Below are 11,920 nucleotides of genomic sequence, written 5' to 3'. Positions count from 1 at the left end.
CAAACACAAACACACCCCACAGAGCCCCAGGACAGCAGCACAATTAGACCCCACAGAGCCCCAGGACAGCAGCACAATTAGACCCAATCAAATCATGAGAAAATAAAAGGATAATTACTTGATAATCACACTGGAAAAAAATCTACCAAATAACTGAGCAAACTAGAATGTTATTTGGCTCTAAACAGAGAGTACACAGTGGCAGAATACCTGACCACTGTGACTGACCCTAAACAGAGAGTACACAGTGGCAGAATACCTGACCACTGTGACTGACCCAAACTTAAGGAAAGCTTTAACTATGTACAGACTTACTGAGCACAGCCTTGCTATTGAGAAAGGTCGCCGTAGGCAGACATGGCTCTCAAGAGAAGACAGGCTATGTGCTCACTGCCCACAAAATGAGGTAGAAACTGAGCTGCACTTCCCAACCACCTGCCCAATGTATGACCATATTAGAGAGACATATTTCCCTCAGATTACACAGATCCACAAAGAATTAGAAAACAAACCAAACATTGATAAACTCCCATATCTACTGGGTGGAATACCACAGTGTGACATCACAGCAGCGAGATGTGTGGCCCGTTGCCATGACAAAAGGGAAACCAGTGGAACACAAACAACATTGTAAATAACAACAATATGTATCTGTTTATTTATCTACCCCCACTATTCATACTACAACTATTTACAACGTTGCTAAAATGATTGAAATGTCTATATTTATTCGTCAACCTTTTTAAGTGCAATATTTATTGTTAAATTCTAATCGTTTGTTGTTAATGTTGTTTTGTGTCTTTTCACTTTTGTTAATTGTTTATTTCACTTTCTTTGGAAATATAAACACATGTTTTCCATGCCAATAAAGGCCCACTGAGTTGAGACGAGGCCCACTGAATTGAAAGGAGGCCCACTGAATTGAAAGGAGGCCCACTGAATTGAGAGGAGGCCCACTGAATTGAGACGAGGCCCACTGAGTTGAGACGAGGCCCACTGAATTGAGACGAGGCTCACTGAGTTGAGAGGAGGCCCACTGAATTGAGAGGAGGCCCACTGAATTGAGAGGAGAGTACACAGTCATTAGCCCTCGATTACCTGGAACATCCAGGGGGACATCTAGGGGGGGGGGGGGGGGCGGGAGGAGGGAGAGAGGGACATGTTACAACCCGCAGTGTATAAACCTTCCTCAGGTCTCCGTCTCTAACTCCTGCAGCAGACACCGGTCCTTCCAGACAGTCCTGGAACACAATGTCTATCTAAATAGATCTACAGACAATACTATCTAGAGTCTGGCCGCTAAGGTGTTTATATCTAGAGTCTGGCCGCTAAGGTGTTTATATCTAGAGTCTGGACCGCTAAGGTGTTTAGACTCATAACAGTCAATACTATCTAGAGTCTGGCCGCTAAGGTGTTTATATCTAGAGTCTGGCCGCTAAGGTGTTTATATCTAGAGTCTGGACCGCTAAGGTGTTTAGACTCATAACAGTCAATACTATCTAGAGTCTGGCCGCTAAGGTGTTTATATCTAGAGTCTGGCCGCTAAGGTGTTTAGACTCATAACAGTCAATACTATCTAGAGTCTGGCCGCTAAGGTGTTTATATCTAGAGTCTGGACCGCTAAGGTGTTTAGACTCATAACAGTCAATACTATCTAGAGTCTGGCCGCTAAGGTGTTTATATCTAGAGTCTGGACCGCTAAGGTGTTTATATCTAGAGTCTGGACCGCTAAGGTGTTTATATCTAGAGTCTGGACCGCTAAGGTGTTTATATCTAGAGTCTGGACCGCTAAGGTGTTTATATCTAGAGTCTGGACCGCTAAGGTGTTTATATCTAGAGTCTGGACCGCTAAGGTGTTTAGACTCATAACAGTCAATACTATCTAGAGTCTGGCCGCTAAGGTGTTTATATCTAGAGTCTGGACCGCTAAGGTGTTTAGACTCATAACAGTCAATACTATCTAGAGTCTGGCCGCTAAGGTGTTTATATCTAGAGTCTGGCCGCTAAGGTGTTTAGACTCATAACAGTCAATACTATCTAGAGTCTGGCCGCTAAGGTGTTTATATCTAGAGTCTGGCCGCTAAGGTGTTTAGACTCATAACAGTCAATACTATCTAGAGTCTGGCCGCTAAGGTGTTTATATCTAGAGTCTGGACCGCTAAGGTGTTTATATCTAGAGTCTGGACCGCTAAGGTGTTTATATCTAGAGTCTGGACCGCTAAGGTGTTTATATCTAGAGTCTGGACCGCTAAGGTGTTTATATCTAGAGTCTGGACCGCTAAGGTGTTTATATCTAGAGTCTGGACCGCTAAGGTGTTTAGACTCATAACAGTCAATACTATCTAGAGTCTGGCCGCTAAGGTGTTTATATCTAGAGTCTGGACCGCTAAGGTGTTTAGACTCATAACAGTCAATACTATCTAGAGTCTGGCCGCTAAGGTGTTTATATCTAGAGTCTGGCCGCTAAGGTGTTTAGACTCATAACAGTCAATACTATCTAGAGTCTGGCCGCTAAGGTGTTTATATCTAGAGTCTGGACCGCTAAGGTGTTTAGACTCATAACAGTCAATACTATCTAGAGTCTGGCCGCTAAGGTGTTTATATCTAGAGTCTGGACCGCTAAGGTGTTTAGACTCATAACAGTCAATACTATCTAGAGTCTGGCCGCTAAGGTGTTTATATCTAGAGTCTGGACCGCTAAGGTGTTTAGACTCATAACAGTCAATACTATCTAGAGTCTGGCCGCTAAGGTGTTTAGACTCATAACAGTCAATACTATCTAGAGTCTGGCCGCTAAGGTGTTTATATCTAGAGTCTGGACCGCTAAGGTGTTTAGACTCATAACAGTCAATACTATCTAGAGTCTGGCCGCTAAGGTGTTTATATCTAGAGTCTGGACCGCTAAGGTGTTTAGACTCATAACAGTCAATACTATCTAGAGTCTGGCCGCTAAGGTGTTTAGACTCATAACAGTCAATACTATCTAGAGTCTGGCCGCTAAGGTGTTTAGACTCATAACAGTCAATACAATCTAGAGTCTGGACTCTGGACCGTTAAGTTGTTTAGGATCATAATGTCAATTAATACCCTGGCAGTTGGTGTTTGGTAGTTAGTGTTTGGCAGTTGGTGTTTGGTAGTTGGTGTTTGGTAGTTGGTGTTTGGTAGTTGGTGTTTGGTAGTTGGTGTTTGGCAGTTGGTGTTTGGTAGTTGGTGTTTGGCAGTTGGTGTTTGGCAGTTGGTGTTTGGCAGTTGGTGTTTGGTAGTTGGTGTTTGGTAGTTGGTGTTTGGTAGTTGGTGTTTGGTAGTTGGTGTTTGGCAGTTGGTGTTTGGTAGTTAGTGTTTGGTAGTTGGTGTTTGGCAGTTGGTGTTTGGTAGTTAGTGTTTGGTAGTTGGTGTTTGGCAGTTGGTGTTTGGTAGTTGGTGTTTGGCAGTTGGTGTTTGGTAGTTGGTGTTTGGCAGTTGGTGTTTGGTAGTTGGTGTTTGGCAGTTGGTGTTTGGTAGTTGGTGTTTGGTAGTTGGTGTTTGGTAGTTGGTGTTTGGCAGTTGGTGTTTGGTAGTTAGTGTTTGGTAGTTGGTGTTTGGCAGTTGGTGTTTGGTAGTTAGTGTTTGGTAGTTGGTGTTTGGCAGTTGGTGTTTGGTAGTTGGTGTTTGGCAGTTGGTGTTTGGTAGTTGGTGTTTGGCAGTTGGTGTTTGGTAGTTGGTGTTTTGTAGTTAGTGTTTGGTAGTTGGTGTTGGTAGTTGGTGTTTGGTAGTTGGTGTTTGATGGTTTGTATTCTTACGTTCTTCATCTTGAATGACTCTTCCTCCAGTCTCTCTACAGCCAGGATGTTCTCTATAGGGATTCTGCAGAGAGCGCCCTCACCTGGAGAAAACAAGGTACTGCATCAGACACCAGAACAAACAGCTGTGTGTGTGTGTGTGTGCGTGTGCGTGTGTGTGTGCGTGTGCGTGTGTGTGTGTGTGTGTGCGTGTGTGTGTGTGTGTGCGTGTGTGTGTGTGTGTGCGTGTGTGTGTGTGTGCGTGTGCGTGTGTGTGTGTGTGCGTGTGTGTGTGTGTGTGTGTGTGCGTGTGTATTGGATGGTTTTCTCCCATTGCAGCTTAGCTTTGATTCCTGTTCACAAAGTTAATCATTAACACGATGAATCAACAAAAAACCCTGACTCTGTCTTTGGCCGTAATATAGAGGCGTCACTACAGACCCAGGGCTCGATCCCGGTCTGTATCACAACCGGCCGTGATCGGGAGTTCCATAGGGCGGCGCACAATTGGCCCAGTGTCGTCCGGGTAAGGGGGGGAGTTCCATAGGACCATCATTGTAAATAAGAATTTGTTCGTAACTGACTTGATTAGTTAAATAAAGGTTCAATAAAAAAGAGGATGTTGTTCTGTGACCATTAGAACACAAGATGGCAGCGCAAACCACCGCATTTAACCACGGTGAGGGACTGGAAACCTGGACGAGTACAAACAGACAATCAAACACGCAAAGATATGTTATAGGGTCAAAGTGGAGTCGTCAGGGACTCCAGAAAAGTCCTGGATTATAGAGGAAAAACCAGCCAAGTCGCGGACACAGACGCCTCACCGCCAGACAAGCTGAACACCTTTATCACCCCCTTCGAGGAAAACAACTCACAGCCACCGACGTGGGCCCCCGCTGTCCACGAGGACCGAATCAAATCAAATCCAATGTTATTTTTAGGCTCCAGATCTCTGTAGCCGACGTGAGTAGGACATTCAAGCGTGTTAATCCTCTCAAGGCTGCCGGCCCGGAGGGCATCCCAAACCGCGTTTTCAGAGCATGTGCAGACTAACTAGCTGGAGTTTTTACCAACATTTTCAACCTCTCCCTATCCCTGTCTGCTGTCCCCACTTGCTTCAAGATGGCCACCATTGTTCCTGTAACCAAGCAAGCTGAACTAAGTGACTATCGCCCTGTAGCACCGACTTCTGTCATCATGAAGCGCTTTGAAAGGCTAGAATCTCCACCACACACGACACGCTTGACCCACTATAATTTCCAACGTTGGCTCCCTCTGCTGGGAGTACACATGCTGGGTACCCCGACGCTGATGGCTCCAAGTAGAGGTAATTAGGGGAGCGTGCCAACCAGCCGTGCAGGCCACATAAAGGGAGCGCCCCCGCGAGAGACAGACACGGCACAGAGTCTGAGAAGAAGGACCGAGAAGAAGGACCGAGATGAAGGACCGAGAAGAAGGACCGAGAAGAAGGACCGAGCCGAACCTCTTATTTTGTTGTTATGTTTATTTTGTTTCCAAGTAAAGTCGGGTTTTCTGACTAGAAACTCCCCGTCTCTGTGTTCATCTCTGCAAACTCAACCCAACAGCCATCGGTTTACCACACGGGGGGAATTTGGAAATAGCCCCAACAGCCCACAGTTCACCACACGGGGGGGGGTATTTGTGGGAATAGCCCCAACACCCATCGGTTTACCACACGGGGGCCTACTGTTCTCCAGTCCCTTTCCAGGTGTAGCCAGCCTACTGTTCTCCAGTCCTTTTCCAGGTGTAGCCAGCCTACTGTTCTCCAGTCCTTTTCCAGGTGTAGCCAGCCCCGTGTGGTAAACCGATGGGTGTTGGGGCTATTCCCAAACCCCCCCCCCGTGTGGTAAACCGTGGGCTGTTGGGTTTATTTCCAAATACCCCCCCGTGTGGTGAACTGTGGGCTGTTGGGGCTATTTGGAAATAAACCCAACAGCCCACGGTTTACCACACGGGGCTGGCTACACCTGGAAAAGGACTGGAGAACAGTAGGCTGGCTACACCTGGAAAACTACTGGAGAACAGTAGGCTGGCTACACCTGGAAAACTACTGGAGAACAGTAGGCTGGCTACACCTGGAAAAGGACTGGAGAACAGTAGGCTGGCTACACCTGGAAAAGGACTGGAGAACAGTAGGCTGGCTACACCTGGAAAAGGACTGGAGAACAGTAGGCTGGCTACACCTGGAAAAGGACTGGAGAACAGTAGGCTGGCTACACCTGGAAAAGGACTGGAGAACAGTAGGCTGGCTACACCTGGAAAAGGACTGGAGAACAGTAGGCTGGCTACACCTGGAAAAGGACTGGAGAACAGTAGGCTGGCTACACCTGGAAAAGGACTGGAGAACAGTAGGCTGGCTACACCTGGAAAAGGACTGGAGAACAGTAGGCTGGCTACACCTGGAAAAGGACTGGAGAACAGTAGGCTGGCTACACCTGGAAAAGGACTGGAGAACAGTAGGCTGGCTACACCTGGAAAAGGACTGGAGAACAGTAGGCTGGCTACACCTGGAAAACTACTGGAGAACAGTAGGCTGGCTACACCTGGAAAACTACTGGAGAACAGTAGGCTGGCTACACCTGGAAAAGGACTGGAGAACAGTAGGCTGGCTACACCTGGAGAACTACTGGAGAACAGTAGGCTGGCTACACCTGGAAAAGGACTGGAGAGCAGTAGGCTGGCTACACCTGGAAAACTACTGGAGAACAGTAGGCTGGCTACACCTGGAAAACTACTGGAGAACAGTAGGCTGGCTACACCTGGAAAACTACTGGAGAACAGTAGGCTGGCTACACCTGGAAAAGGACTGGAGAACAGTAGGCTGGCTACACCTGGAAAAGGACTGGAGAACAGTAGGCTGGCTACACCTGGAAAAGGACTGGAGAACAGTAGGCTGGCTACACCTGGAAAAGGACTGGAGAACAGTAGGCTGGCTACACCTGGAAAAGGACTGGAGAACAGTAGGCTGGCTACACCTGGAAAAGGACTGGAGAACAGTAGGCTGGCTACACCTGGAAAAGGACTGGAGAACAGTAGGCTGGCTACACCTGGAAAAGGACTGGAGAACAGTAGGCTGGCTACACCTGGAAAACTACTGGAGAACAGTAGGCTGGCTACACCTGGAAAAGGAAAGGACTGGAGAACAGTAGGCTGGCTACACCTGGAAAACTACTGGAGAACAGTAGGCTGGCTACACCTGGAAAACTACTGGAGAACAGTAGGCTGGCTACACCTGGAAAAGGACTGGAGAACAGTAGGCTGGCTACACCTGGAGAACTACTGGAGAACAGTAGGCTGGCTACACCTGGAAAAGGACTGGAGAGCAGTAGGCTGGCTACACCTGGAAAACTACTGGAGAACAGTAGGCTGGCTACACCTGGAAAACTACTGGAGAACAGTAGGCTGGCTACACCTGGAAAACTACTGGAAAGCAGTAGGCTGGCTACACCTGGAAAACTACTGGAGAACAGTAGACTGGCTACACCTGGAAAAGGACTGGAGAACAGTAGGCTGGCTACACCTGGAAAACTACTGGAGAACAGTAGGCTGGCTACACCTGGAAAAGGACTGGAGAACAGTACCATCTAACTACACTTCTATAACACATAGTGGATACCATCTAACTACACCTCTATAACACATCGTGGATACCATCTAACTACACCTCTATAACACACGGTGGATACCATCTAACTACACCTCTATAACACACGGTGGATACCATCTAACTACACCTCTATAACACACGGTGGATACCATCTAACTACACCTCTATAACACATAGTGGATACCATCTAACTACACCTCTATAACACATAGTGGATACCATCTAACTACACCTCTATAACACATAGTGGATACCATCTAACTACACCTCTATAACACACGGTGGATACCATCTAACTACACCTCTATAACACACGGTGGATACCATCTAACTACACCTCTATAACACACAGTGGATACCATCTAACTACACCTCTATAACACACAGTAGATACCATCTAACTACACCTCTATAACACACAGTGGATACCATCTAACTACACCTCTATAACACATAGTGGATACCATCTAACTACACCTCTATAACACACAGTGGATACCATCTAACTACACCTCTATAACACACGGTGGATACCATCTAACTACACCTCTATAACACACAGTGGATACCATCTAACTACACCTCTATAACACACAGTGGATACCATCTAACTACACCTCTATAACACACAGTGGATACCATCTAACTACACCTCTATAACACACGGTGGATACCATCTAACTACACCTCTATAACACACGGTGGATACCATCTAATGAGATCTTGAGCACACAGACAGACCAGACGTAGAACCAGGCCTGACAACCCGTTGAAGAGCCCCCACAAACCTCCAGCCGTTACCTTTGGTTTTGTGGTAGGTAAACTCATGGTTAGTGAGGCGAAACCACCTCTTCTTGAAGTTCTTCATCCCGAAACGGTTCCTCCCCTGGGCTCGCTTGATCATGAACCTGGAGAGAAGAAGAAATGAGTGACTGACTGAAGGAGGAAGAGATCGCCAGGAGAGATAATCAGACAGAGAGGTCTTCAGAGAAACACACGAGGTGAAGGACAGGCAGGACGGGCCTGATCCAATACTACTGTAGAGATACCAGGTTATATAGGTTCAGTAGTGAGTCTGGGTCCTGATCCAATACTACTGTAGAGATACCAGGTTATATAGGTTCAGTAGTGAGTCTGGGCCCTGATCCAATACTACTGTAGATATACCAGGTTATATAGGTTCAGTAGTGAGTCTGGGCCCTGATCCAATACTACTGTAGAGATACCAGGTTATACAGGTTCAGTAGTGAGTCTGGGCCCTGATCCAATACTACTGTAGATATACCAGGTTATATAGGTTCAGTAGTGTGTCTGGGGCAGATTGTTGATTAGTTCTCTCTCTCTTACCCCTAACCCCCTCAGTGTTCCCCCCAGTGTTCTCTCTCTTACCCCTAACCCCCTCAGTGTAACCCCCTGTGTTCTCTCTCTCTTACCCCTAACCCCCTCAGTGTTACTCCCTGTGTTCTCTCTCTCTTACCCCTAACCCCCTCAGTGTTACCCCCTGTGTTCTCTCTCTTACCCCTAACCCCCTCAGTGTTATCCCCTGTGTTCTCTCTCTTACCCCCAACCCCCTCAGTGTTACCCCCTGTGTTCTCTCTCTTACCCCCAACCCCCTCAGTGTTACCCCCTGTGTTCTCTCTCTTACCCCCAACCCCCTCAGTGTTACCCCCTGTGTTCTCTCTCTCTTACCCCCAACCCCCTCAGTGTTACCCCCTGTGTTCTCTCTCTTACCCCTAACCCCCTCAGTGTTACCCCCTGTGTTCTCCCCTGTGTTCTCTCTCTCTTACCCCTAACCCCCTCAGTGTTACCCCCTGTGTTCTCTCTCTTACCCCTAACCCCCTGTGTTCTCTCTCTCTTACCCCTAACCCCCTCAGTGTTGCCCCCTGTGTTCTCTCTCTCTTACCCCTAACCCCCTCAGTGTTACCCCCTGTGTTTTCTCTCTCTTACCCCTAACCCCCTCAGTGTTACCCCCTGTGTTCTCTCTCTCTTACCCCTAACCCCCTCAGTGTTACCCCCTGTGTTCTCTCTCTCTTACCCCTAACCCCCTCAATGTTACCCCCTGTGTTCTCTCTCTTACCCCTAACCCCCTCAGTGTTACCCCCTGTGTTCTCTCTCTTACCCCTAACCCCCTCAGTGTTACCCCATGTGTTCTCTCTCTTACCCCTCTTTCAGCATGATGGGAGTCTCGATACTCTTCTGGTTCCATCTCCCTGACGACGAGATTAGGTCCAGGAACTACAGACAGACAGACAGAGGGCGCATCTCAAATTTAAATTAGACATTTTAGTCATTTTAATAGACTCTCTTTTCCAGAGCGACTTACAATAGCAATTAGCTTTTACGTGCCTTGCTCAAGGGCACATCGGCAGATTTTTCACCTAGTCATCTCGGGGATTTGAACCGGTGACCTTTCAGGCTACTGGCCCAACGCTCTGAAATCGCTTATGCTACCTATGCCAAATCACACCCTCTTCACTATGTAGTGCACTACTTCTGACCAGAGCCTAGGCAACATCACCTCCGCCACGCAGACTCTCAACACGGGGGCCCCCCAGGGGTGTATGCTTAGCCCCCTCCTGTAACCACTGTTTACCCACAACTGTGTGGCCATGCACGACTCCAACCCCATCATCAAATATGCTGGACGACACGACGGTGGTAGGGCCTGATCACCGACAGGGCGGAGACCTGGTGGTAGGGCCTGATCACCGACAGGGAGGAGACCTGGTGGTAGGGCCTGATCACCGACAGGGCGGAGACAGAGGAGGGAGGAGACCTGGTGGTAGGGCCTGATCACCGACAGGGAGGAGACAGCCTATAGGGAGGAGGGAGGAGACCTGGTGGTAGGGCCTGATCACCGACAGGGAGGAGACAGCCTATAGGGAGGAGGGAGGAGACAGAGGAGGGAGGAGACAGAGGAGGGAGGAGACAGCCTATAGGGAGGAGGGAGGAGACAGAGGAGGGAGGAGACAGCCTATAGGGAGGAGGTCAGAGACCTGGTGGTAGGGCCTGATCACCGACAGGGAGGAGACAGAGGAGGGAGGAGGTCAGAGACCTGGTGGTAGGGCCTGATCACCGACAGGGAGGAGACAGCCTATAGGGAGGAGGAAGGAGACCTGTTGGTAGGGCCTGATCACCGACAGGGAGGAGACAGCCTATAGGGAGGAGGTCAGAGACCTGGTGGTAGGTCCTGATCACCGACAGGGAGGAGACAGCCTATAGGGAGGAGACCTGGTGGTAGGGCCTGATCACCGACAGGGAGGAGACAGCCTATAGGGAGGAGGAAGGAGACCTGGTGGTAGGGCCTGATCACCGACAGGGAGGAGACAGCCTATAGGGAGGAGACCTGGTGGTAGGGCCTGATCACCGACAGGGAGGAGACAGCCTATAGGGAGGAGGTCAGAGACCTGGTGGTAGGTCCTGATCACCGACAGCGATGAGACAGCCTATAGGGAGGAGGTCAGAGACCTGGTGGTAGGTCCTGATCACCGACAGCGATGAGACAGCCTATAGGGAGGAGGTCAGAGACCTGGTGGTAGGTCCTGATCACCGACAGGGAGGAGGTCAGAGACCTGGTGGTAGGTCCTGATCACCGACAGCGATGAGACAGCCTATAGGGAGGAGGTCAGAGACCTGGTGGTAGGTCCTGATCACCGACAGCGATGAGACAGCCTATAGGGAGGAGGTCAGAGACCTGGTGGTAGGTCCTGATCACCGACAGCGATGAGACAGCCTATAGGGAGGAAGTCAGAGACCTGGTGGTAGGTCCTGATCACCGACAGCGATGAGACAGCCTATAGGGAGGAGGCCTGGTGGTAGGTCCTGATCACCGACAGCGATGAGACAGCCTATAGGGAGGAGGAAGGAGACCTGGTGGTAGGTCCTGATCACCGACAGCGATGAGACAGCCTATAGGGAGGAGGAAGGAGACCTGGTGGTAGGTCCTGATCACCGACAGGGAGGAGACAGCCTATAGGGAGGAGACCTGGTGGTAGGTCCTGATCACCGACAGCGATGAGACAGCCTATAGGGAGGAGGTCAGAGACCTGGTGGTAGGTCCTGATCACCGACAGCGATGAGACAGCCTATAGGGAGGAGGTCAGAGACCTGGTGGTAGGTCCTGATCACCGACAGCGATGAGACAGCCTATAGGGAGGAGGTCAGAGACCTGGTGGTAGGTCCTGATCACCGACAGCGATGAGACAGCCTATAGGGAGGAGGCCTGGTGGTAGGTCCTGATCACCGACAGCGATGAGACAGCCTATAGGGAGGAGGAAGGAGACCTGGTGGTAGGTCCTGATCACCGACAGCGATGAGACAGCCTATAGGGAGGAGGAAGGAGACCTGGTGGTAGGTCCTGATCACCGACAGGGAGGAGACAGCCTATAGGGAGGAGACCTGGTGGTAGGTCCTGATCACCGACAGGGAGGAGACAGCCTATAGGGAGGAGGTCAGAGACCTGGTGGTAGGTCCTGATCACCGACAGCGATGAGACAGCCTATAGGGAGGAGGCAGCCTATAGGGAGGAGAC

The 11,920-nt window shown here is 49.4% G+C and overlaps 1 protein-coding gene across 1 annotated transcript in view; it reads right to left on the bottom strand.

The window, feature by feature from the left end:
- Positions 1-11,920, bottom strand: part of LOC116361900 (ras GTPase-activating protein 3-like) — a 35,243-nt gene that overhangs the window by 8,018 nt on the left and 15,305 nt on the right. The window contains exons 10-12 of the mRNA XM_031816269.1: positions 9,551-9,624; positions 8,191-8,297; positions 3,780-3,862 (exon numbers count right to left, since the gene is read on the bottom strand). Coding sequence (XP_031672129.1) covers positions 3,780-3,862; positions 8,191-8,297; positions 9,551-9,624 — 264 coding nt within the window. The remainder of the gene's footprint in view (positions 1-3,779; positions 3,863-8,190; positions 8,298-9,550; positions 9,625-11,920) is intronic.

Source organism: Oncorhynchus kisutch, unplaced genomic scaffold (genome assembly GCF_002021735.2).
Source record: "Oncorhynchus kisutch isolate 150728-3 unplaced genomic scaffold, Okis_V2 scaffold770, whole genome shotgun sequence".
Lineage (NCBI taxonomy): Eukaryota > Metazoa > Chordata > Actinopteri > Salmoniformes > Salmonidae > Oncorhynchus > Oncorhynchus kisutch.
Note: the sequence above shows the minus strand (reverse complement) of the source record. Positions and strands in the feature narration are given on the sequence as shown.